Source organism: Coffea arabica, chromosome 2e (assembly GCF_036785885.1).
Source record: "Coffea arabica cultivar ET-39 chromosome 2e, Coffea Arabica ET-39 HiFi, whole genome shotgun sequence".
Taxonomy (NCBI): domain Eukaryota; kingdom Viridiplantae; phylum Streptophyta; class Magnoliopsida; order Gentianales; family Rubiaceae; genus Coffea; species Coffea arabica.
In genome coordinates, this window is record NC_092313.1 from 13,055,675 (window position 1) to 13,082,611 (window position 26,937).

A 26,937-nucleotide genomic window follows, 5' to 3' on the forward strand; every position below is an offset into this window, starting at 1 on the left:
TATTTGTTGTTTTAAATGTATTAATGATATTGGATCTTGTAACACAAATGGTAATATTTTTTTTAGTCTGTCCAAATTACTTTATCACGCACACTTTCTATTTTGGCACATCACATACTGTAGAACTCAAAAATTACACGCATAAGTATAGGAGATGACAAATTTCATAAGAATCATGTATGGAGAGGCAATTAAATAAATCAACAATATAATATCCATTATGTATCAAACTTTCACACTTCTCAATTAAAAACAATAATAAAACTCTCGGTTTATAAACTAGATGACATGATAAACAAGTTTTAACAGCCACAATAAATAACTTAATAAATTACCAATTCCTAAATAATAAACTACTATATTTGACTTCAATAAACTACTAAAAACTTAATTTGAGTAAAATACTACTATTAAATAATAACATAGAAATTTCTATTTATAGACCTGTTAAATGCACCTCATAGAGTTGTAAAAATATGATAGGACATTAATAATACCTTCTTATGTATATGAATTGTAATGCTATTTACACCAATTGTGCTTTTTATGGAGCAAGTAGAACTGGGTATTGTTGATGCACTAAATTTCCATCATACCAAACCAGACAAAGTCTGTTGGAGAAATGAACACCCTGCCCTAGCTGCACCTAAAGAAGTATACATGTTGGCACATCGCTCAACAAACTAGCCCCCCATGCACTCATGGTTCACCAAACAGAACCCAAGACAATCTGGGCTACAGATGACAACCAATCGAATGTTTGGCAATCTAGGACTACCTAGAAGCCCATCTGTAAATCATTTGTCCAGAGAGTTTGGACCCAGATCATCTTCTGTCCCTTATTGGGGAAAGCACCCAGCACCCAGCACCAGCAGGGGGTGTTGGAGTAAATCAGCAATGTTCTAGTTTTGAGTTTCTATTGCACAGTTTTCAAACTCTCCCCAGGTGACAGCTTGAATACATGACATGACATGAGATTTTATTGCAGTTATAACGTAAATCTAAGTAATGATATTTAAATTTTCGAATTTCTAGCATTTTTAAAAGTTTCTAGTGATTTACATATATTCTAATGATTTATGTGCATGATCAATAATTTTGGAACAACTACAATGCATCAAATGCTTCATAGTCTCACCAAAAGGAATGTAAAAGGAATAACATGAATGTATCTAACATTTGTCATGTCCGGAGCCGCATTCTGTTGAGGGCGCCTCAACTTTAGTCTTTAACAATACAAGTAAAAATTCTTCTGTTCTCTTACAACTGTGCCCCTTAAACTTTTTCAGATTTTCACTTTTCGATCACATTACCTCCTCTTAAACGTTAAAATATGCTTAAATTGCCCCTTGCTAAGATTATTCGAAGTACCAAAGCATGTTACCTAATTGAAGGGAAAATGTGAAACAATTATGGAGGCAACTGCATAACATAATTATTTTAAAGATGGATAACATATTTTTCATCATAATGGGGTGCATTACAACTATTTTTTTTCTAACCTTCCAACTTCTCACATTCTTTTTATTCTCAATTATCATATTCAAGATTCAAAATTTAAACTTTAAACCTAACAGCGAGAAGAGCTCCACTGGGGCTAACAACGTTAGTGGTTCTGGGTGTATTACAACCATACACATCAAATTTGTTTGGATTGTGAATTATTAGAGATATTTTTACTGTAGTACTTTTTGTGATGTGATGTATGTGAGATAAAAAAATTATACATATGTATAAAAGAGCGAATGCAATGGCCGAATTGAGTGCTTGTGTTGGTGATGTGGCCAATTGTGATTGGCTAAAGAGTGTTCGTCCAAATTTTTTATTCCCACGATGCTGTTACTGTTCACCATTTGCTCTGCAGGCTACTTTTTTTGGCCTTTTACACCGCAGACTTGATTGATTGACTGGTTAGAATTTGGGAGAAGTAGTGGACAAAAAATTTTCCTCCTCTCCCCTGATTTGATTTGCAGATCACCGTCACAAGTCATCTCCCACTCTCCACTTTCCCCTCTCCATTTCTTCATCATCACCGCCTCCATTACTCCCTTTCTTCCTCTGTTTTCACTTTCTTTCTTTTTCGTCACCCTGATCATTATCATTCAGAAATGAAAAACTACATCCAACCACCTCCACTTCTCCATTTTTTCCTTCTTTGAAAGCCGACCTTTTCATTTCTTTTTTTTTTCCCTTTCTTCTTTCTTCCTTTACCCACGGGACCAAAACAGAAAAATGCAGATGATTCCTATGTCTCACATCTTGGTTGGAGAGTGTTCGTCCAACTTGTTTTCATTTTTCCTCTTTCATTGTTTCTCTGTTTTTCCTTCTAACTGACTAACTGATAACGTGTAATTCTAATTCTATTCTAACCAGACCTAAACTCCTAAACTAAGCCCTAGGGTTTTTGACGTCGCGCCGTTGTTTCTCCAAACCCCTCAGGCAACGAAATGGTAAGGCGGCTCTTCACCACCAAGTTATTTCTGTCTTCTCGATGATGATTGTTACTGATACACATATATGCAGATGCTGCATTCTAATTTCCAATCTTTCGTTTGGTTTTGAAAAAAACGCCATATCTCTGACATTTTGAGTTCTTTGTGTTGTCATTGATGGATGCTTTTTTTTTGTTTTGAAGGCTCCAAAGAGAGGTGCGAGGGCTCCAGCTGCAGTGGCGAGGAGGAAAATCGAGAAGGTGGCGAATCCTCTGTTCGAGAAGCGTCCGAAGCAGTTCGGAATTCGAGGAGCCCTCCCACCGAAGAAGGATCTCACCAGGTTCATCAAATGGCCTCTCAATGTCCGGATCCAGAGGAAGAAGAGGATCCTCAGGCAGTGCTTGAAGGTTCCTCCGACGCTCAACCAGTTCTCCAAGACTCGACAAAAATCTTGGTCGCCTCTCCCTCACTCGCTTTTTATTTATTATGCTGTTTCCCCTTTTTCTTAATGTTATACGATGATTTTTATCGGGACTCTAAGTTGTTCACCTTGATTGCACCATCTTGACAACCCTGGTCTGGTATTTGACTGCTGTAAAGAAAAATCCAGTTATTTTCTTGACATAAATCTGTGCTTTCTCGCATATTGATCACCTATTGCACTTGTAATCATACTTCAAATGCTTACTCATTCTTATTCCCCCCCTTTCTCTCTGATGATTGCGTAGAATAGGATCCCATGGTTGAGCAGGGCAAACGGTGTTGCTGTAACTAGCCAACTTTAAAGAATGAAATCTTTATGTAAATTTAAAAATCATTCTTTTATGGTTCTTAGCCAACTGGATATGCCAGATGTGGTAAATAGAAAGAAATTGAGGTTGCTCGGATCATAATATTTGTACATGGTAATTGTACATCGTCTTCCCCTATAATCTCTTGGATGACTAGAAACTGAGTCGTAATGTGTCGCTCTATCTGTTGTCATGAAATTGGTAAAAGGTAATAATTTGCTGTGGTAGATTTAAGGGAGTCTCTAAATTTGTCCCTATCTTAATAATACCAGTCAAGGAGATATCCTGTTTCCTTTCGGGGTTGCCATTTCACTGCTTCATTTTTTCTCTTGCCAATGTATGTATTTTCTGATGCTTCCATTGATATGCAGCAACAAATCTATTCAAGATGCTTCTCAAGTACAGGCCTGAGGACAAGGCAGCCAAAAAAGAGCGTCTTCTCAAGACAGCTCAAGCTGAGGCTAAAGGGAAAGCTTCTGATGCTAAGAAGCCAATCGTTGTCAAATACAGTTTACAGCATGTGACGTGCCTTGTTGAGCAGGTCTTTATCGTACTTTTGTTCTATATTTTGTTCGTTTTCTGTAGTGTCTCACTCTTGGTAGTACAAGCTGTGGCTCATAGAAATTATTTTCTGCTGAACAAGGCACAATTGTTGCTCACGATGTGGAACCAATCGAGTTGGTTGTTTGGCTTCCTGCTTTGTGCAGGAAGATGGAAATTCCCTATTGTATTGTGAAGGGAAAATCGCGATTGGGAGTGGTAAGTTTCCTTCTTTGTGGAGCCTTTTTGGACGCTTTTATTGTAGCCAGGACTGATGTAATTGACACTCTCTCGCAGATTGTTCATAAGAAAACTACATCGGTCTTGTGCCTGACCTCAGTGAAGAATGAAGATAAGTTGGAGTTCTCAAAAGTTTTGGAGGCCATTAAGGTGATACATAATTTCCTACAGGTTGTACAGGTAATGATATTGTGATTCAACTTAAGGTGACATAGCTATAACAAAATATGTGTTATACACTAATATGTATTATTACCTTTTAAGATGGCTTTTCTTTCCACCTCATTTATCACACACATTCAATAGATGATTTTACCTTTTCTTAATCTCTTTTTTCCAATTTACCTAATTCAATATGTATTGTCAGGTTCTCTATACTGAGCCGATGAATATTATGATTTGTTATCTAACATTCAGCAGTTAGTTAAGGTACTTTCTGTCATACTTTCTGTTCTTTAATAGTTATCAAGAAATTGTGGGCCTTTTACAATATGTATGTGTTTTGTTTGTCCAGTGCAGCTATGTATTATCAGGAATTTGTATTTAATTATATGCTTTTGGTATTATGTTAAATATGTTCTAAGTGATACGAAATAGGACTCTACTTCTTCTAAATTTTCAAGTCTCAACTTGTGCACTGATTATTAAAACCATTGACATTCATGTATTTGCTAATACTTGGGTGTTCGATTTTTGTTTGCCAAGTTCCATATCTGTTAATTTCAATGAATTCATTTGAATGAAGACAATAAATAATGCTTTGCATTTGATGCTTGCAAATAATCAGTGGTTCATTCCACTGGGGCAAATCTTGCTTTATTTTTTTTAATCTTTAATCCCTTTTTAAAAACTAGAAGTGAGATTTTTTGTCCGTCATAGGTTTCTCTCAATTTGTAAACCTTCCAATATATAAGTTGTTGACTGGAATTGTTTACAGCCTAGAGGGACTTGACTTTTGATGATAATTTCATGGGATGCTTGACTTCAAAAAATTAATGATAAATCTCATTTTGTGCTTGTGAAATGAATGGTGGAATTTTCTCTTTCTATGAGGCAGAAGTGTTGTTTGGATTTAAGCATTTTTCTTCTACTATTTTCTTTAATATGCTTTTAGTACTTCTGGTAATAAAAGAGTTTCACTCATTTGCACTTTACATGGTGAGGTATTGTTATTTTTTCTGGTGGTGACTTTCTTTTAATTTGCAAAAGATTTTTCACAATTCACCTTGAGAATGAAAATTGTGATTCAACTTAAGGTGACATAGCTATAACAAAATAAATGTGCTTAAGAATAAAATGAGCTAAGGCTCGCAAAGAATCATAGTCTTGAGTTTTTATCAAATAAAAAAGGTCAAATCATTTCTAATGAAACTATTGCATTACTTTGGCATTGATTGTAAACTATGGAAACATTTTGTTTTATTATTGGTTATGCATGCAAGTATTTTGTGTAATTTTCTAACTGAAGGGGGAGAATTAGGAAGCATTAAGGAGAAAGCTCAGTGATTTGCTTGTCTTTATCTTCTACTACTATGCCTGTGATTGTGGTAAATAAGCTAGCTAGCTATCGTGGTAAAGTTTGCTATGCATTTTTTATTGTAAATTTTTTAAATTCTTTCTCCTGATCAAAAGTAGAAGATGAGAAGAAAAATAAGCAGCTTAAAAGAAAAACATGGAATTTCAGCCTAATTGAGTCATGTAAAATGGTCGTGAAAGGATGTTGTGCACGACACATGATTTTTTTGCATTGTAATTTCTTCTTCTTGCTTAGTACTTCTCTAACCTTTTGGATTTTTTGTGGGGTTTAGTAGTCTAATTTTTGTATATTAATTTGTATATATATGTTGTAGGTGCAAAAAATTGGAAATTTCTTCCAACATCAGATTCTGTAAAATTTTCCCCTTTAATAACGTGCATTCTATTTGGTTATCTTTTTAAAAAAATAAAAATTGGAAAGAATCTTAATTTTTTTTCGCAACTAAAAAGTATCAGAATGCATTTAACAAATTTGAGAAAGTTCTTTTATGATTTTTTCGTTTAAAAGATATTTTTTGGCTATCTAATCTGTTTATTGTTTGTGGTATTGCAAGTCCAAAAATTGGAACTTTGCTTTCATTCCCTTCATAAACCACTTTGTATAGGGTCTTCCGCGGTTTTTCCTCATCTCTTGTAATTCTTTCTTTTGTTTGCTTTGCTTAACTACTTTTTTTCCCTATATTTTCTTTACCCTGTTTATTTGTTTATTTCATGTTTCTATCTATTATTTTTCAGTGCCAAAATCGACAAGAAACTCTGCCTCCCACTCTTCCTCTTCCTCTCCTTTTTCTATAGAAAAATCCCCTGGCAAAACCCAAGGCCCGAGCTTCGATTCTTCTATTGTTGGCAAAGTTGAAAAGTACCAACCCATCTTATAGCTATCTCCCTCATCCAAGGCCACTATGATTTTTCTAATTCAATCCTTTTCTCTGCCTTCGTTGAGAACAATTAAGAATTACTCTTTTGTTAATTAATTAACATATATATAAAAGGGGGAATGCCATATCTCAAAAGAGGTGCTTGTGGTGGTGATGTGGTCAATGGTTATTGGCTAGAGAGTGTTAGTCCAAAATCTGTGCTCCTCACGTGAGTTTACTTTGGATTCCATTGTTCCTTCAAAAAAAAAAAGTGTCCTATGACAGATATTTACCACTGTTTTCATCTCACTTTCTCCGTCTCGGTCTCCCTCAGAGCTCAGACGAACACTCTTCCTCTCTTGCTCTCCCTCTCTCTCAAACGATGACCGAATCTATCATTCATCTACATGCTTTCTTTCTTCTTTGTTAATCAACAAAAAGAAGAAAACAAAGAAGGCACTTTGATGTTTTTGGGTTTAGTTTTTGTTTCTTTCTTTATTTTCTTGAATTTGCAGTTACTCACAATCACATTTTGCTTCTCATAGATTGAGGACAATGGATTGAAAGTCCACGAGAAGGAGAAAAAGAATCAACTTTTCAGGTTGTGCGATTTTCTTTAATTTATTTTTTCGGTTAAGATCCTTCCAGTTTGATTCAAGATGGGCTCTTGCCTTCGATGATGGCTTTGATCTCTGATAGGCTGCTTAGACATCCTAATACAGATGTCAGGATTTCAGTTATGTCTTGCATCTGTGAGGTGTTAAGGATTAGTTCTCCGCATCAACCTTATGAGAATGAAAGAATGAAGGTAAGCTGAACACCTGCAACAGTATTTACTCTTTTCTGTATTTGTTTGTCTGCTTCCTGTTGTATACTTGTTTAGAGCCAGTTCTCAGCCTTTTCATTTGCATGCTGTACAAGATATTTTTCGGTTCACTTTAGCTGCATTCAAGAAGTTGTCGCTTTTCTCTGGTCGCTGCTATGCTAAAGCTTTGCACATTCTTGAAATCGTTGCGAAGGTCAAATGCTGCATCATCTTGCTGGACATAGGCTGCGACTCATTGGTCACTAAAATCTTCGAAGTCCTTCTAAGTACCATTAAGTAAGGCTAAGATGTTACAGCTAATTTTTAATATGTATTTTTATTGTCAAGACATTTTGATTAACTGCCTTTTCTCTTTGGGTCTTGTAGTAATTGATATTTGTTTGCTTCTTTAAATTAACTCTAATACTAACAATTAAGGTTATCTTGAATTCGAACTTGTAATAGCATTGAATTCGAACTTGTAATAGCATTCCCATTATGTTCAACCTTCTTTCCTGCAAATATGATCTGCTTTCAACTTCGTGAACTCCTCATTTAGCAGCAATGAAATTGAAAATTTTGCTCGACTCATGGCAAGCCTTTATTATTTGTTGTTGAGTGATCAACTCATGGTATGCAATGCAACTAGCCTAACGGAGTAATTTAGAAAGTTGTACCAAATTAAACAAATTAGAGGTATTCATTTGCTAATCTTGCACCTGTCTCATGCAAGTCAACACATTCAATTGTCATGTGCTGATTGTTGTTCTGTGTTTGAATGTCTAATACAAGGTTCAACCACCCACAAGCTGTATTCTCATACATGGAAGATATTATGACTTGGCTTTTAGATGAGAGTGATGACATCCCATTGGGTCTTTTAAAGCCGATTCTAGCTAGTGTGCAAAAGGAAAACCAGGTACCCTTCCTTATATAGATCTCTGTTTCATTTATTCTTGTTCTTGTTTTATTATTACTCCATTACCTTTATTGTTTGCCTCAGATTACTTCACCCGTTTCCTCTTGGTTAGGAGAGAGTATTAAAGAACTGCTCAACTAAAGTCAGATCTTTTCTTATGAATGCAGTGAAGTTGATGAGGCTAGATATTAATGATTATGCCGATATAGTTGCTTCATTATGCCGAGAAATGCCAGCTGGGGACAATGTGGTGCTCATCTTCTTGTAAAATTTTTTACCTCTTTTTATATGTTAAACAAGCATGGCTAAGCTTTTTATTATATATTAATTGTACTTGTTTTACGAGAGCTTACAGTCAGTGGCAAAGGAAACTCTGAGTGTATGGAAAATCAGTCCCTGGGAATGGTCTTTGCGTATAGAATGCTCCAATTTTCGCCACTTAAGTGGGAAGTAGTGTGACTAATATATTTTAGTTGAATTAGAAAGTTGTTAGTAAAGGTTCCTTTTAAGTTTGCAACCTAGAGCTTGTCATGAGCAGCAAATTAGAGCTAAGGGAAAACCTGAAAGAAAGAAGAGAAATTAAGTAAACATTGTGTCTAATGAATTCCAGAAACACTAAAATGGCCTTTGTACATAATTTGGTTTCATAGTTTTGTGAAAGAAATGGTGATTTTTCTTTGTATCAGGGCTGATATCTGCTCATTTGGAATCCACCACACTGGAGTTGGCTCATGGTCATGCACCATTCTCGAAATATCCCCCAATGAAGGTATGGACGTTATATGCAACAACACCAGATAACAATAATGAACTTGATGCAACATGTTCTTGAACTGTAGTTGTGCACTTAATGGAACTTCCTCGTTTTGGTAGGTTCCTTTGATGACCATACAAAATGCGCCTCCTGGACTTGATTATGACCGCGATAAAAAGTTCCCCAAGGCATGTCCTTTTTCTTCTAATAGTTGGCTACTGTGCTTAGATATAAACATTTTCTAGCACACCAAACTGGATCAATATTCTATCTGTTTGTTTCTACTTAGATATAAACTTTCTCTAGGACACCAAGTTAGATCCATATTCTAGCTGTTTGTTTCTATTTCGGCATTTCCTCATTCTTATGTTTTTTATTGCTAAAGCATTTCCTCAATTTCGAACAGTGTTTTAAAGAAATGGTTGCAATGTGCTTGGTGAAAGACTTGACAAAGAGGCTAACTGCAGAGAAACTATTGAAACATTCCTTTTTCAAGAATGCAAAGCCTCCAGAGCTTTCTGTGCAAAAAGTCTCTGCTGACTTACCTCCGTTGTGGAATCATGTTAAGGCAAATTTGAGTGTATGTCATTTTAATGTTACTGTTATGGAACTGCCAACCATCATTTTATTTTCTAATGATTTACCTACTAAAAAATTGCAGCTTAAGGATGCTGCACAACTAGCTTTGAAGAAAATGCCTTCAGCTAAACAGGAAGCATTATCACACGTCTAAGACATCAGAAGAATTTATTGGCTGTTTGATCTTTTATTTGTAACTTTCTGAATGTACATTAATTTTGTGCTCAATCTTAGTTTAGATAAATCTTAGTTTAGATATTAGTTCGATTATTTTTTGTAGGTATCATCTGGGACTTTTTCAGCAAAAAAAATGCAGATTTAGTACATTCATTCTCATTGTTACAGTTGTTTTTAGGAAAAAAAAAACGTCCCTCGTTTAATGATCCCTTCTCAAAATATAAACCTCTTGTTTCCTTCAACCGTTTTTCATTTCTGATACTTCTAAATGCTCTATCAATCATATGAATACTGATTAGTCAATTTATTTAATATAAAAAATGTGTACAACCTTATTATTTTAGTGATTTCGATATGGCCGCATCTTCTCTGTAGTTAATTTCTTATACGCAACCAAACAAGAGCATGCATGGGCAATTGGTAAATGTGATTTTTTCCCACCATTCTATACCTGAGAGGTCATTCTTTTTCTAGATCTTGGCAGTTAGTGTATCTATGAGGGTGGTTAGAACATCAAATGGAAAAGAAGTATGACTAATTAACATCTAATTACTTATTAAATTTGTTTATGACCAGGGGGCTCCTGTGCTTGTAGGTTCTGCAGTCACTTGTCTAATTAATCTAAGATCCTGTCATGACCTCCACTTAACATGCATTCACTCACTTATTGCCTATTGCATGTAGGTGTGCACTCACTTAAACTTGTGTTGAGCATCTTCTATCATCTGACATGTTGGCCTTGTGTTGAGATCTTTAGAAAGAAAACGATTTGGAGCAGTCTACTGCACTTTCTGGCATATGGTAGGATTTAATTTGCTCATATGTTTATCTGAATATAAATGGGATCAAGACAGTTTTAAATTCATAGTTAAAAAAGCTGCTGAAACAACGAAACTTTTTAGCATTGTAGAAAGCTTTGTACCTATTATTTTCCATTGCAACAGATGAAATCTTCCATTTCGTCCATGCAATAAGAGGAGAGGCATCTAATAATTTTTTTTATATTTAATATTTGAATTTGAATAATTGGGCATTTATGGGCAAGATTGAAAATTACACCGCGCATCGCGCGGTGTTATTCTCCTAGTCCTATCATATATAGTCCCCACAAAGGAAGATGATCGGTCATCACCCCCCCGAGAATCCATGCAAAATCTTCACGGGAATTAGATCACCTTCAATTTGGCCATAGCTACCATGTAAAAACAGTAGTACATGCATGAGCCCCTTGGTCGGTGTCCTTATGAAAACATTCATTGATTCACAAAATCAATCCATCTCCATTTTTTGACAAGCCATAAATAGCTCAAAGAGTTCAAATTGAAGTCACTACAGATATAAACTAGTAGCATGCTTGTTTCACATGTATGATGTATCCCTCGGTGGCCTCTGGCTATTTTGAGCATGACTTTGTTCATGAAGTTAAGTATTGATAAGACATTTAGACTAATAGCTAGTTTGGAAGAGCAGATTTGGTGAGAAAAGAAAAGATTGCAAAGGAAAGTTGAATCTTTCTCACATTTGGGACTTTGGATAGGAAAGAATTGAAAAGAAACGGACGGATGTCAACTCCCTTCCACGTCAGAAAAACTTTCTGCCCAAAACGGGCGGAAAACGTGAGAAAGTGGAGTGAGTTAAATGAATTATACCATATGCCATTTTTACCCTTAAAAGATTAAAATATAACTATATAACCTAATAAAATTCTCATGATATCTTAAGATTTAAGGATTTTTATGTAAAATTGAATCTTGTCTTTTCACTTTTCTCCACTTCCAAACAAAGGAAAGTTATTTCATCTCCTTTCTTCTCCAGAACTCCCAAATAACATGAAAAGATATTATAATCTTTTCTTTTCTTTTCTAACTCAAGGTTTCTGTTCTTTTCTTTTCTTTCCTAAACTCCCAAACTAGCTATAAGACTAGTACTGGAATTGTAGATTGTCATCGGCCAACTCAGACTTCTGCTTCCTGAAAATAGTTGTTGCTTTGTTTTGATTATAAAAGGGAAAACGTGTTGTGGTTTATTAAAGTATGCCCTGAAGAAAACAAAAGAAAAAAATGAAGTATAGATCAAAATATTCAGGATAACGAATTCTTGTAGCCTCTTATTTTTATATCTTGAAACATTTATGCATGGGCATACCAAATTATATTTAAGAAAGACAACATGTAAAATAATTCCAAACAAGTATACTCCAAAACACGACTATCGATACTCCTAGAGAGGTAATAATAATACACTATTGTTTATCTATCTTTTCCTTTTATTTCACTGTGATCTGGATAGGGAAAAGAATTGTATCATTTGCTTGAGGATTAATTGTACCCTGAAACCATATGGGGTAAACGTAGAGGAAGAACTGAAGTTTGAGAAATTCGATGTGATTGGTCAGAGCCAGAAATTTTGCTTGGGGGAGGGGCAAATAATAGAGGATGTAGAAATTCAAAATAATGAAGCAAAGAAAGTATCTCAAATTACATTCCAAATTCAAAGTACCTTAACTAGCATTTAATACTAGGACAAATCTTAAACAAAACAGTCAAAATCAAACTCTCTATCATTTTTTTCTTTAGCAATTCGAGTTTTAAGCGATGAAAATATTATTTTATTATCACTCACTACGTAGAAAATTATGAGTGGTTATACTTTTTTGCAAAAAAAATAGAATTCAAAGAAATTAAATTTGATTTGATACTAAAGTATAATAATATAGAAAAAATCACATATTACCATATTGCATTAAAGTTAGATGTTAAGAATAATAATCTCCACTTAAGAATAATTCTTTAAATAAAGAATAATTAAAGATTGAAAATATAATAGAGCAATATCTCTAGAGTATTGAAAAATTAGCAATAGTATTTGCCTCAGAGTATTTGGAATTGGAGTTTAGAGATTGATAGATAAGTTCAAGATAAGAAACTTTCACTTTTCATGTTTGTGACAGTGGCGTATTGACTTTATATGTTGATTTTATTTTCATTTTCATTTTTTACTTCTATTTTAATTGGTATTTCAGTTGAGTCTACTTAGGATTTGATCGATACTTTTAATTTATTTAAGAATTAGAGGTTGTTATCTTATGTGAAAGTTATGTAGAGAAAGGATGTGAAAGTTAATATTAATTATTTTGGAGGAGCAAAATTGGAGAATTTTATTAAATTGTTAGCAATAAATATATACCAAAATAGGATTCACCAAAAATTTTGTTCCCCTCGTGGTGGACCATGATGTTACTTCCATACATATAGAAAGCTGAGTTTTATGCAAAGATCACAGATTGTATGATAGTGAAAACACGTAATCGCCAATATTAACTCTGTATCCCATACATAACTCTCAAAAAAATTTGTTGATTTGATGAGTCATGAAGCCTTTGCCAACCACATACTACTGGGATGATTTTGCCCAACTGTTTTGTATATTTGACAGATACAGTTCTGCTATTTGGTCACTTTCTCCATAATAATAAGAATAAGCAATGTTGTTGTTATACTTAGACATTCAATTCTTGGACCAACAAAAGGAAATCGCCGACCTTCTGCTCATTGCTTACTCGTGTGCTTCATTGGCTAAATCTGCATGTATAGGTTGGCTAAACTAGTTTTTCTTGGGTCCCTATTTGGTTTGCATTTGCTATAGAGGTATTCAATATAAACATATTTGGAATGGCCCTTGATATGAAGTAAGATATATTGCATTAGTTACTCCCTTGTAGTCTTGTGCCATGTCGTGTAACTCACAATACCATTTTTTTTTCAACAAACGATAATATCTTTATATATATTAACACTTGATAATACAAGGATTAATTGCAAAAGGGGGCAACAGCCCCTTCATCTATTCTATTTGCGTCTATCAACCAACTTGAGAAGTCATTTACCCAATCTATGTCATTAACTAGCTTTGATGCAAAAAGTGCTAGCCTATGACTTGCTATATTAGATGCTCTAGGCACCCAAGATATTGTGCAGTAATCAAAATAATTTCTACTAAAATTTTTTTTTAAAAAAAGAAGAACAATCTAGACACTGAAAAATGATGTAGTTTACCTGCTTGAAGCTTGAGTTATATAGTCCATTAATGATCTTTAAGGTGGTATATGAGAAAGAACGAGTATGTATATCATAAGAATTTATTTTTTTTTGCTCAAGTCTCTGGTTTCTTTTTGAAATATTAATTGTTATCATGTCAAACCATCTTGCCCTTTAAGAATATTCTATTCCACATATGGTAGAGCCAGTGAGTAGAAGAGATAATATGTGTACAACTACTAATTTGTGACAATATAGATTTGCTATCAACTTCAGATTGTAAATTGCAATAATACAGCCATATTCCAACATATATCAAGATGACCAAGGCACCTAAGGTGTTGAATATTTATCCTCATCATTGTCCAAGAATGACAGGTCTAAACTGACTAAAATGCTGAAAATTCTTGTGGATAATGACTAGGAAGACTACTCGATTATAATCGCTGGTATGACTATAAAAATTGTTAAAAATAATTTTTGAATCTAAGACTCCGTTTGGATTGGCTATATTTTCAAAAAACAAAATTTTCAAATACAATGTTACAGTAATATACAATAACTCAAAAACTATCTCATCCATATTAGTATATCAAATATTTTAAAAAAATTTTATAGTAAAAATTTTTCATATACACTGCGACAATAAAATATTTCAAAAACACCCCAAAAACTAGCTAATCCAAACAGAGCCCTTGCTATTTGAGCCCAACGGGTACCCAAGTATTTCCCAAAATTTTTCATCAATTAATGGGTACAATTGGGATTTGTTCCATTTTAAACCCAATATCAAATTTCAGTACCCATCCCGCCCAAAGTCCGCAACGGATCTTCTGTCCTACACCATGTGTCACTCTCTATCCCACTTTTTATTATATTGTTATTTCTCCCACATAAACATCATGTTTTAATTCTTTTTTGCTTCCTTAAAATCCAATAACTATTAATTAAGTAAAAAATAAATACAACAGCTTCAAAAAAGTAATATATAATAGAAAATTAAAAAATACAGTAGAAAATTCATAAAAAATCTCATTTTTTATGCATTTTGATTTTTTGAGTTTGTTAAATATTGTGTATTACTCAATTAATAGTTATTGGATCTTAAGGAAGCAAAAAAGAATTAAAACATGATGTTTATGTAAGAGAAATAGCAATATAATAAAAAGTGGGACAGAGAGTGGCACAAGATGTAGGACAGAAGATCCGTTGCGCCCAAAGTCCCTATGAGCATGGGTAACCCATTGGGACTTGGAACAAATTGCCACCTCTAATTGCAATAAAGACTCTTAAATCTTATACCATTAAGTTCTTGATTATTAGATCTACCATAATCTGCATGTCACATATTCAAAAGGCCAAAAAGGATTTACAAATAGGAAGTTACAAAAATCAAAGCCAAATGTTGCCAGCAGAAGAATAAATCATCAATGCAAGTCCATGCAGGCAAGTAGTTCCTAAATGCATTTAATCATCAATCACCCTTGGTTGGCTACGTTACCGGCATCCTTCGTGAAGCCATCCACGATCGGACAATTTTGGGGATGCGGGCAATTTAAGGACCACTTTCATTTATTAGTTCGTTCCCAGCTCTTCTCTGTCACATTCCTTTCTTGCTTTTCGGACGCTAGCTGCTCAAATCTTTCATTGCTTTAGCATTTTCTGCCTCGCCTTTTGAGATGATGATTCAGGCTGCATTTGATTCTTTCTTTGCAGAATCAAATTCATTTGCAGAAACCTAATGTTCGGTTAGTTCTTGAACTCAATTTGTTTGACAGAAAACGTCAAAATTTTTACATGTTTTGCACCGGTAAAAACTAGGCAAAGAAAGTTGGTTTTACAATTCTTATTAAAAGGGGTGTTACAACGGTAAAAGATAGGTAAGAATATTAATCTTCTAATTCTTATTGAGAAGGGAGTTGTAGCGTAGTGAGGCTAAATTGCAGCTTTTTGTTGGGTCAATGGAGATTTTAAACTTTAAATGGATGAAGAAGGGAAATGTTAGACTTTAAAAGTCGAACTAAAAATCTCATGTTGTTAAATTAATGTCTCTATCAACAAAGGTAAGACCACATAAAATTATAATTTGCGATAATTATTTGAGGAAGTTCATATGCTAATAAAGTATTATTATCTACCAATTTGTGTAAATTTCGGTAGAAGTAGAATTAGTATGCCATTGACTAAATTAAATTCACTCTGACGTATTAAGAAATTGCTAATATCTTAGTTTGTGTATACATACAATTACTTCTAATCTACTTTAACGTTGATACGCCGAACACCATCATCAGAATTTAGAGGACTTATATTTAATGTTATAGTTATCATGTCAGAAACCTCCCTCGAATTTCTGACAATTTTAATTATTGCCCTTAAATTTTCAATATTACACCTGACTCTCCTATTTCCAATTAATATTGGAGTAACAAAAATAGCAGATTACAACACAGATTTAGTCCTAATTACTATTGGTATGTTAAGCACTGAGTGTATCTTCAAATAAAGTGCACTAGAATAAGCCATCTCTACACATATTGCATTAAGGAAATCAATTTTAGTAAAATAAAATCTCATGTAACTGTGTACCAAAGGCCAGCTTTCAAATGGAGCTATAAGAACGTAGGGCAGGAACGGTTGAAAATTGATTAAAAAAAAAAAAACTGTAATGCTCCAATCATTGTATGTACAATGATTTTAACATTGCATATGAGGTCCATAAAAAATTATTTTATATTTACTTTGTATTTATACTCTGAAGAAATAAATATACATCTTGTGCAATGGACAAAATCAGCAGAAACAATTGATCTACCAACTGTTTGTGCCCTAATGTCCAGCTTCCAGATGGGGTGACCAAAAAGGTGAAAGGCACTGGCCCAAAATATATTAGAAAAAGAACACTAAATTGAGCAAGGAGTTCAGATATTCATACATCAATTTCAGCACAGGGCCCTCTTGTTCTCTCTTTTTGGTATTCAACTCTTTTCTCCAATTCCAAAACAACTGTGAATAAAATAAGACAAATCACTCAGTAAGAAGAGGGGTGGGGTGAGCTAAGTTGGTTGTTTGTCACCATTTGACAGGCTCAGCATAATGCAGTGAAAGTGATGTATCAGCCCTATCAAAATTCAAAACAAAATCTCTTCATCCCTTCCATTAGTGCTTTGCATGTTCCATTCAACTGCCTCACCTAAATAGTTGGCCATGCAAACATTTCCTTTCCTTGTCCTTTTGTCAAGAAATTAAGGGCTATAGAAGGTGCTGATTATATCTAATTGTTTTTAAGTTCACCTGCTGTTCGCTTTTAAGCTAACTAATGTTTGAATCATAATCGAAGCTCATAATGATCTTCTTTTTTTTTTGTTGCTTGTAATATGCAATGAATAGTTATTAACTCCTAAATTTCATTGTTTCCCACGGATATATACACGCATACACACGCGCACACACATTTGGATTCCCATGCATTTACAATTAAAGAAACGATTATGTACTTTAATGAAGTTAGTACTTCCACCAAAGGGAACTACAATACTTAATAACATTTTTGAAACTAATGATATCAAGATCATGGCATAAATTTAGCAAAGGCATTTTCAATTACACCAATTACAATTATTCTCTCTTTGTTAATGTGTAGGAAATAACCTCCATAATCTCAGGTAAATTTAAATACTGCAAGAATTGCAAGTGCAGAGGAGTGATTAATTTGAACAATTAGACATTAATGCAAATGGAAGCCAATTGTCTCTCCTATGTTGTCTAGGGTAAGTAATAAACAAATTTTCAGCTTAATAAAGGACCAAAAATTTTATTCTTTTTTTTCTAAAGTCCTTCAAGGGAAAAAAAATTTCTATGATATTTATCAATTTGTTTAGTCTATAACATACATGGACTAGTGATTTCTCTTCATTTGCTTTTTATCCAAAACGACTGTTAATGGACTCCAATAGAATTATTACTTTTACTAAACAAAGTTTCAAATACACTTACGGCATATAAATATAGCTATTGCTTGTTTAAAGGCAAGAATTAATGAGTTTTGTGTCCTGTACTATGAACTCCTACGTACATAAGCACAACATCACTTAAAATACTGATCTGGCTTTCCTCTTCTGAACAGTTTTAAATAGCAACACTCAAAATACATAATCAGCAATGATCAAATCAAGTAAAATTTTTCATGGCTGTCAATGTTATAAAAAAAGTTGCAAAACAAACAAGTGAAATACATACATGGCATACAGCTATGGCTAATGTTTATTTAAATGCAAGAATTTATGAATTTTGTGTCCTGTAAAATGGACTCATAACCACAACATGACATCAATTACCCAATCATTTTTGCCCTTTTTTGAAAAGTTATAGGTGTCAATACTTAAAGTACATAATCAGCAAAATTCAAATTGAGCAAAATCATGGTTATCAGTGTCTAAAAAAAATTAAAAAAATATAACAAAGGAAATACCAAAACAAACAGGTGACATCACTCTTAACAAATCCGAACATCACGATGACTAAGAAAACCTTTAAATCGAATTAACCAATGTCACAATGGATCTTTGTTAAAGATAAAAGTGTAAAACTTGGAATTTATTCAACATTAAGTCAAACCCCCCAAGTCAAAATTTGGACATAAATAAGACCCCCTGAATTCAAACCAAGTAACCCCCAAAATTCCACGAATATATGCAATGTATCGCGTGATTTTCAATTAAGTTAAAAAAAAGCCGACCGTTGGAAACCTCTTTTCACTTTCCTAATTTTCTACTATATCCCATATCTGAAAAATTTCTCACATTGTACTCCTCCAACTGATCACCATATATAGCTTTGCACCAGAAGTTCCACTCTCTCAGTCAGCGCGTTACTCTTCTGCAATGCAGCATAGCCCAATCGGCCTAGCCTAGCAACACTCCCTCTCGCTAACGTGAGTGAAAATTCAGGGTTATTGCATCATTAATTACTGTATGTTTTTTTAAGCCTTCGTAGGTTTTGAGTTCAAACAAGACGTGTTTCCTTATGCTCAACCCAAAAAAAAAAGGTTCTTAATCATTGTACATGTGATTTTAAATAGTAACTCATGTTTAACCTTTTACAAATTTCTCAAGAACCATATGTATAATTTAAATAATAACTCATGTTTCATATAATGTGGTACAAATCAATTCTAATCATATTTTCATTCAGTAAAATTACTAGGTTTTATCTACTATTATTTGCTTTAGGGCTTAAACTATTCCAAAATTAAAAGATCATATTATCTTAAAAACTGTTTGAAAATTATGGCATTAAATTTTCATTTTGTATGAGACCTACCACAGATACATGAGAATCAATCGATATGTATTGCTTGTAAACTCGATTGGTTTGTTTATCAAATGTGTTCGATGTTTTTTGTAACCAACTTTTGCATTTATGATTGTCTCTATTCTACTTAAATATCAATTTAACTATTGAATTACAATTTCTTTTATTGCTTAAAACCAACTTCTAACTAATATTTACAGATATGTACATCCATAATAAAGTTGTGTATGCATACTCATCTGGACGCATACAAAATAAAAAAAAAATGTACGCTTTTTTATTATTTATTGCCCAAAACTAAACTCATTTATTAAACAAATGCAATTGAGTTCAACTCGTAAACATTCATGTAAGCTTATTTAGACTTGTATATAGATTAATTGGAGTCTAATACTCCAATTCAATAACATCAAAGTACTTTCATTGAAGCACAACAATGAAAATGTGGATCAAATCTATTATGTTGAAGAGAATATGGATGAGATGAGTATTCTTTTTTCATAATGGAGGTGAAGTCTTATTTTAATTTCGTTGGTGATTAAGTAAACTTCTCTAGTCTAGATAGTTTAAAATTTATTTTACATTTGACATTTGGGCACCTTCTTATATTTGATAAAATTTTTCTTGTTTAATAGATTTACTAAAATGATTAAATTTGATGAGTTATTTTTTTTTATAGGATTTTCTACTTATTCGAGCTTGATTGATTTGTGTTAAATGAGTTGACTTCAAATTTGAGATTTTTTTAAATTATCGACACAAGCTCATACACAATTTTACACTCGTTATATAAATAAGTTAAATTCAAACCTAATTTTCAATAAACCAAACATCCTCAAACTGCAAATACTTAGCACAACCTGTTCATAACTGAATTGGTATATCATATAACTGATCAAGCTTTTAAATTTCATATCTTTATGATAGCTTGTGCTCCTAGTTAACGGATTTTAGTAGCATAACAGTAACTTTAAAAGTTACAATCATTTACAAAACTTCTTCAGTCGTTATTACTTCTATTATTTGAGATTTTAAATACTCGCGTAAATGTCTAAAAAAATCATGGTGAAAATATCTAAAACATAAAGATAAAGATAACAAGATAGGATAACAAGATAAAGGTAATGATTTCAGAAGTAACCAAAAGTAATCTATTATGACTTTCAAAATTGTGACGTCTATCACAATCCTATTTGGTTCTCTAGCTGAAAAACAGGTGAACTTGAAAGAACACTGGGGCGCGTGAACAAGTTAAAATCTGATTCCAGTTTTTAAAACTGCCAAGTCCATTTTGTTTTTGCCCTTTTCAAACTGGATCCAAGGAAAGAAGACCGTTCCTCGATTTTGCTGCCTCAATTACATTCACAAAATCTCTCTTAAAGACTAGGATTATATCCTACACTACAGGCTAGTGCTACAGCCCAGTTTAGTGACTTCAGTCTTCTTCTCTCAGTTTTGACTGACCTCCTGGCTTCCTTCTCCATCACTACCGCCCCATCAGAATATTACCATTTACTTCCAATACCAACCATTGGCTTCTTCTTCATACAGCCTTTCAATCTTCTGGCAAAAGAGAAAGTGACCCATTTGGAGTTTTAGTCATGTCTTTATCTTTCCTTAACTTCAAACCAGATAGCATTGGCAAAAATTGAGAGATTACCATTTCACTGAGAGATAAGGGAAAAGAAAGAGAGGTCTGGGGCTGATCTGGGCTTCTCAAGAAACAGGCAAACAACAATGGTTGCTGGAAAAGTGAAAGTCGCCATGGGATTACAAAAATCACCACTCATAACTCCAAAGCCAAAACCCTCTTCAGAGTCATCCCCAAAACCAGCATTTTCCTCATCAGCCAGTTCTGGAAAGCAACAGCCGTCAAACCAAAAAGGACCTGGTTTTTCGCGTTCATTTGGAGCTTATTTCCCCCGCTCGTCCGCCCAAGTCCAGCCTCGCCCGCCAGATGTGGCCGAGCTCCTTCGATTAGTGGAAGAGCTAAGGGAAAGGGAGTCCCGGTTGAAAACAGAACTGCTGGAGCAAAAACTCTTGAGAGAGTCTATCGCCATTCTCCCGGTTCTGGAAAGTCAAATCTCTAACAAAGACGTGGAAATCGAAAAATCCAAGAGGAAGATCGAATGCTTAGAGGATGAAAACGAAAGATTACGCCAAGAAGTCGAGGTTTTACACATGGAAATTTCCAAGCAAAATTGTAGATACGAAGAAAAGATAAAATGTTTGGAATCACAAGTTTCAGAGCTGAAGAAGTCCAATGAAGAACTCGCAACCGCCGCTTCATCGTCACAAAAACAAGTCGATTTTCTTATCAAGTCGAAGAGTTTTAGGAAAAGTTTGAGCATACAAACAAATGGTCAAGTGAATGCTCAAGCTACAGTTGATAGTAGTAATAATGGTGCTTTAAATTTGAAATCTGAATACGAGACAAAAAAGGAGGATAGCACATTAGGACTGGTTGAGAACGAAAAACCAAGGCATGGTCGTCGCAACTCTGATGAAATAGTAGATTCTTCAGAAAATTTAATGGGTTTAAAATCCCGCGCTCCCCGGGTTCCTAAACCGCCTCCACGGCCGTCGTCTTCGCTTCTTTCATCGTGTTCATCTTCATCATCTGCTTCATTGCGTTCTTCATTATCTTCACCTTCATACGGGTGGTTATCTGATTCAGCAGAACGGGCATTGGCAGAAATATCTAATATTCCTCCACCGCCGCCACCTCCACCAGCCCCCCCAGCAGCAGCAGCAGTAAAACAAGCAATAGCTCCACCACCACCACCTCCTCCTCCTCCACCGCCGCCTTCACGGCATTCCAAGGCGGCTCCGCCACCACCTCCTCCCCCTCCTCCGCCAAGAGGGTTGAAGCCTGTGCCGGCTAAGGTGAGGAGGGTGCCCGAGGTGGTGGAGTTTTATCATTCCCTTATGAGAAGGGATTCGCGGCGGGATACTGGCTGCGGAGCAGGTGGCGCAGCCGAGGTTCCTGCGGCGGGTGCGATGGCAAAGGATATGATAGGAGAGATTGAGAACCGGTCTACTCATTTACTAGCTGTAAGTTTCATTTTTCTTTTTTTTCTCCCGAGCCCAATTATCTTTGTCTGAGTCTATTTACTATTTTGCCACTGGGTTTTGGTCCTTTGAGACACTCTGTCATCGAAAGCTGACCAGTCCCTAGTGTCTTTTTGCTTTTGCTAGACCCCTATCTGCACTTTTTGTTGGTTTTTCCTTTGTTTTCTATACAGGATAAGACAGCCTATGGATTCGAAAAATCCAATTTGGTTTTCGATGCTAAGGTTGTCATCTTAATGCCAGCATGTGGGCAATTATGACAATTCAATGCCAAGAACTTCTTCGAAACTAAAGTTATATACTCAATGCAGAAGAACAACGGTTCTTGAAATTTTTAGTACTTTGTCTGTCGATGGGACTTGGCCCCAGATTTTATTGTTCATAAAATTGGTTACCTCAAATGTGAAAATTTCATGTGTTGTTGCCTACAACTATACCTATATCTTTGCCAAGTACGTGAGAATTATTAGTAAAGGTATGGGAATTTAACATTTGTCACTACTACTGTTTGAAATGTTAAATTGTTGCATCCCATTTGTATTGGGTTAGTTGTTCAGATTATGATGTTTTTGTTATGTGGATAAATTTCAGATTAAGACAGATGTAGAAACACAAGGAGATTTTATCAGGTTCCTAATCAAAGAAGTTGAGAATGCTGCATTTACAGACATTGAGGATGTTGTCCCTTTTGTAAAGTGGCTTGATGATGAGCTATCTTTCCTGGTAACCTTTGTCTTAATCTATAACAACTATTTTTCTTGATCTAGAACAACTATTTAATTTTTTTTTTTTTTTTTGGTATCTGCCCACTCAAAATTGAGGTTTTCAATTTTCTTCCTTAGGTTGATGAAAGAGCAGTATTGAAACACTTCAATTGGCCTGAGCAGAAGGCAGATGCATTAAGAGAAGCTGCATTTGGGTATTGTGATCTGAAAAAGCTCGAATCTGAGGCGTCTTCATTTCGTGCTGATCCTAGACACCCTTTTTCTTCGGCTCTCAAGAAAATGCAGGCCTTGTTTGATAAGTAATGCATTTCTCTCACTTACACTCGTTAAACTATCTTTTATTTTCAGTCTCTCATCTTTCTTTACGAGAATAGTTCTACTATAAAATCCCGTAAATTCTTGTTTGGATTGGCGTTTTTTCCTAAAAAAATAAAAATAAAAATTTACGTTTTCGGTGAACACATTTTTCAATCACCTTTTTACCTCACATATATCAAATCGAAACAGCACATTTTTCTACAGATTTTCCAAAATATAGCAATCTAAGGATGATAAGGACACACCAACTATGATGCATGAATTTGTACGTAGGTCTATTATTCTAAGAATGATGTAGTTGATTTAATTTCAGACCCTACATATTTAAATAAGTTTTTCTCATAGTTGTTTAACCTAATTGGTAGTTAGCTTTTTCGTTTCTGCATGACTTTTTAAGCGTACCTAGCTAGTAGACGAATATCGTAATTGATTGTTTTCCACCCTACTAAACAAGATGCTTGTTTTCTTGTGCAACAGATTAGAGCATGGTGTCTACACTTTGTCAAGAATGAGGGAATCTGCAACAAACCGATACAAAGGGTTTCATATTCCAATGGAGTGGATGCTAGATACTGGATATGTTAGTCAGGTATAGTTTATTTTTAAATTCAAGTTTGGCCCTCGTAATTGGAGTAAAACTCTTTAAAATTCTGATTAGGAAAACAGCCCACTTACAAATTCATAATTGCTCACTGATTTTCTGTCCCCTGCTCACATCTGCAAGCAAACTACAATATTGTACACGTACAAAAAAGACAACTATTACTAATAATATAATCATTTATAGGTGGTCCATGCAATAATTGTATGTTTGTTGGTATGATTCAATTGGCAAGAACTCGACCTCGCATTAGAAATATTTGGGTTTTGCCTCCTATGGATTGTCATTTTTCCTCAAAAAATTTTTACATTTTTTATGAGTACATTTTTCAATCACTTTTTTACTTTACATGCATTAAATCGTTTCAATATATTTTTTTATAAAATCTCTAGAAAATAGCAATTCAGACGGACCAGCTCCGTTGATAGACAGTTTGTAGGAACTATTAAGTAATTGAACCCTTAATCCTCCTAAACCTTACATTATAAAAAAAAAAAGTAATAATTACATGTTCATGTTTAGATGTACAACTTTTTATACATGTAAGGCCAATCTGATTTGCCCAAACCAGTGGACTTCTTGTTATACAAACTAGTACCGAGTACCAAGAGATGGTGAATAAAAACATGGAAAGACTTGGTCTACCAAGAATTATGCCAAAGTATCGATAGGTCTTACTAGATGACAAAGAGAGATAGAAAAATTATCAGCATACCTCAATTACTATGCCCACGCCTGCATGGGCACATGTGAATACTCAGATCTCTAGCATTTTATTTGCTTGTCTGCATTGCTTTTGATGTTTGTTGTAGGTGAGTATATAAAAAGAATCAGATTCTACTTGTTGACCTTTTAATATATATCACTATGGTTTTTTATATTTCCACACTTGTGTTGACCGAAATTCTTTTAATGGGGTGGCCTTAATAATTGCGAGTCTAAAGTGGAAAGGTGTGAAGTTTCCTTCCAATTCTCTTTGGATTTACACAAAACCAATATGCATAGGTTTGAATGCAGAGTCATTCCTTTCTTCATATGTCTTGTTTAGACAATTAAGACTTTAATGTGTTAATTTAATGCTTATTAAAGAAGACAAATTGGATCTTAAATTCCATATTTTACGTGTATTGTCTATGATGTTGTTGCAATAGAGATTGATTGACTAGTAATGTAGAAAGGCATTGGAAATAATAATACAATAGAATTAATAAAAAACAAAAGTAAGAGAAAGGATTTTTCCTTCCTTGGGAGCATCATCTTGCATTGTTTACCTAATGCTGCTTTATCGTTTTCTTCCTTTTTGCTTTTTACGCGGGTGGTGGTTGTTACCTTCCATATTTGGGATTGCACAAATTAACCTTCCACACAAGTTGATGGCTCAGATTCAGATAGATATGCACAGAGAATCTATTGTACAATAATAATGGTTAGGTGTTTTTGAGCTTCAAATGTTATGTGAATATCCACCTAAATTGTAACATGTAATTGCTACAATTGGTTGGGGTGCTATCCTAATCTGTGTAGACAACCAAAAGCGTAAGTGTTCCAATAACATGAAAACCCCACTTGGGAAATAAATTTACTACCATCAAGAATTATGATGGATGGTCCTCTGAATTAAAGATGGCAAATTTTGGCCATAATCCATTTCAAGAACTGTTTCAATTCCCTCTTGGTTGGGGAATGCCACAAATGAAATAAGAGCTTGTGATTGATAATAATGCATGGGGGCGGGGACATTATTGCAGATAAAGCTGGCATCTGTGAAATTGGCCATGAAGTACATGAAGAGAGTTTCAGCAGAACTTGAGACCGTGGGTGGTGGTCCCGAGGAAGAAGAGCTTATAGTTCAAGGTGTTAGGTTTGCCTTCCGGGTTCACCAGGTAATGTTTGGCTTGCATTCAGTACACGACGATCCCTACCATTTTGGCTTTTCTCCTTCACATGCATATATAAGTCCATATACACACGTATAAAATTGAAACATGCATTTACCTTCGCGAAATTTCCTAAATTAAAACCTTTGCTAGCTGAATGTATGTCTTGCATTTCATGTCAAGATTGACTAATTCACACACCATCAGGGGAGGGTAGAGTTGGGTGGTAAGGTGAGAGGATCATAGTTATAAAACCCGTTCTAACGTCGAACCAGTCAATCCGGTGAATTGGCCATAAGCCCTCGTTTGCGGTTGCGGTACATCTCCCAAAAACGAAAAAGTACTTTTAAACACCAAGTACTTCTAGGGTGTTTAGTAACTAATTTTTTTGTAACTTAAATAGCCCAACTCTTGGTAACTTAAAAGCAATTGTGTCAGAAGTGCTTTCTTATAAGTCATTGCAATCCCAAATGGGGCTTAACACACCATCAAAGATATAGTACTACCATATTAATTTGGTAATTTACAAGGGCATTTTAGTAATTAAGCATGGTTATCAGTAATCAAAATGCATGTTTTCATTAGGTAATTTATTTTTGCTACAATGCTTGCCTAATTGATTTTTGGTTATACATTGTTGCAGTTCGCTGGTGGTTTTGATGTGGAGACAATGAGGGCATTTCAAGAGCTGAGGGACAAGGCAAGGTCCTGCCATGTACAATGTCAAAATCAGCAACAACACAAGTTCCCTTGCAGGTCCACAGCTTACTAATAATCTCATCTGTAGCCAACTCAGCTTCAGAAACTGGCTTCCATGACATTTTGGTGTAAAGATACAAGAGGGATAATCACAGATGTGAATATACAATTGCCTGCTGCCATTTTGCACTTAAATATATACATTGATTTATTTTATAATAACCTCAATTGTTTCTCAACTTAAAAGAAGACTTAATTAAACTTGGTGGATGCCAAAATCATCGAGCCCCCACCGTCGTAGATTTGCAAGGGCCAATGTTTGCTCGAGGTTTTCGAATCCAATTCAATCGATGATTTGTCATAGTTCTAATCTTGAATAAAAAGACTGATGAGGGATCATAATCTTGCACTTGCTGGTTTCAAGACTAATGACAGATCAAAATCTCGACTCTTAATCTTTATCATATGTCAATTGCTAATTAATATTTTACATAGAGAAACAGAAAAAATCAATAAGGTTGTGGATCAGCAAACGTTCCAATGCATGAGGTATGACATCTGGAGAAATATCTCGTGTCCAGAGCATCCGATGTTGAGTTGCCATCCTAAAAGTCACTGGTCCAGCCAAACAAAAGGGGCTTTCTTTTTTAGGCCCAGGGTGCACT

At 34.6% G+C, this 26,937-nt stretch overlaps 2 protein-coding genes across 12 annotated transcripts; both read left to right on the forward strand.

Moving 5' to 3' along the window:
- The first annotated feature begins 1,889 nt into the window (after positions 1-1,889).
- On the forward strand, positions 1,890-9,872 carry LOC113730087 (sister chromatid cohesion protein PDS5 homolog D-like). 11 transcript variants are annotated; one of them, XM_072079041.1, is made up of 15 exons: positions 1,899-2,450; positions 2,636-2,886; positions 3,595-3,764; positions 3,867-3,982; positions 4,061-4,183; positions 4,371-4,432; positions 6,942-6,997; positions 7,096-7,204; positions 7,318-7,498; positions 7,994-8,120; positions 8,288-8,370; positions 8,807-8,889; positions 8,994-9,062; positions 9,281-9,454; positions 9,536-9,872. In XM_072079041.1, the coding sequence occupies exons 11-15, from the start codon at positions 8,340-8,342 to the stop codon at positions 9,605-9,607; spliced, it is 429 nt and encodes a 142-aa protein (XP_071935142.1). In that variant the 5' UTR covers positions 1,899-2,450; positions 2,636-2,886; positions 3,595-3,764; positions 3,867-3,982; positions 4,061-4,183; positions 4,371-4,432; positions 6,942-6,997; positions 7,096-7,204; positions 7,318-7,498; positions 7,994-8,120; positions 8,288-8,339; the 3' UTR covers positions 9,608-9,872. The 11 variants fall into 11 exon arrangements, 10 of the variants coding, with proteins under 10 accessions (XP_071935151.1, XP_071935149.1, XP_071935150.1 ...); XM_072079043.1 differs by having other exon boundaries at positions 7,416-7,498; XM_072079042.1 differs by having other exon boundaries at positions 7,119-7,204.
- Positions 9,873-20,347: 10,475 nt separating this feature from the next.
- LOC140036672 (protein INCREASED PETAL GROWTH ANISOTROPY 1-like) lies at positions 20,348-26,494 on the forward strand. The gene is made up of 6 exons (XM_072079051.1): positions 20,348-22,034; positions 22,644-22,775; positions 22,895-23,076; positions 23,573-23,684; positions 25,445-25,579; positions 26,217-26,494. Exons 1-6 carry the CDS (start codon positions 20,718-20,720, stop codon positions 26,343-26,345), a joined length of 2,007 nt encoding a protein of 668 aa, XP_071935152.1. The 5' UTR covers positions 20,348-20,717; the 3' UTR covers positions 26,346-26,494.
- Positions 26,495-26,937: the final 443 nt, after the last annotated feature.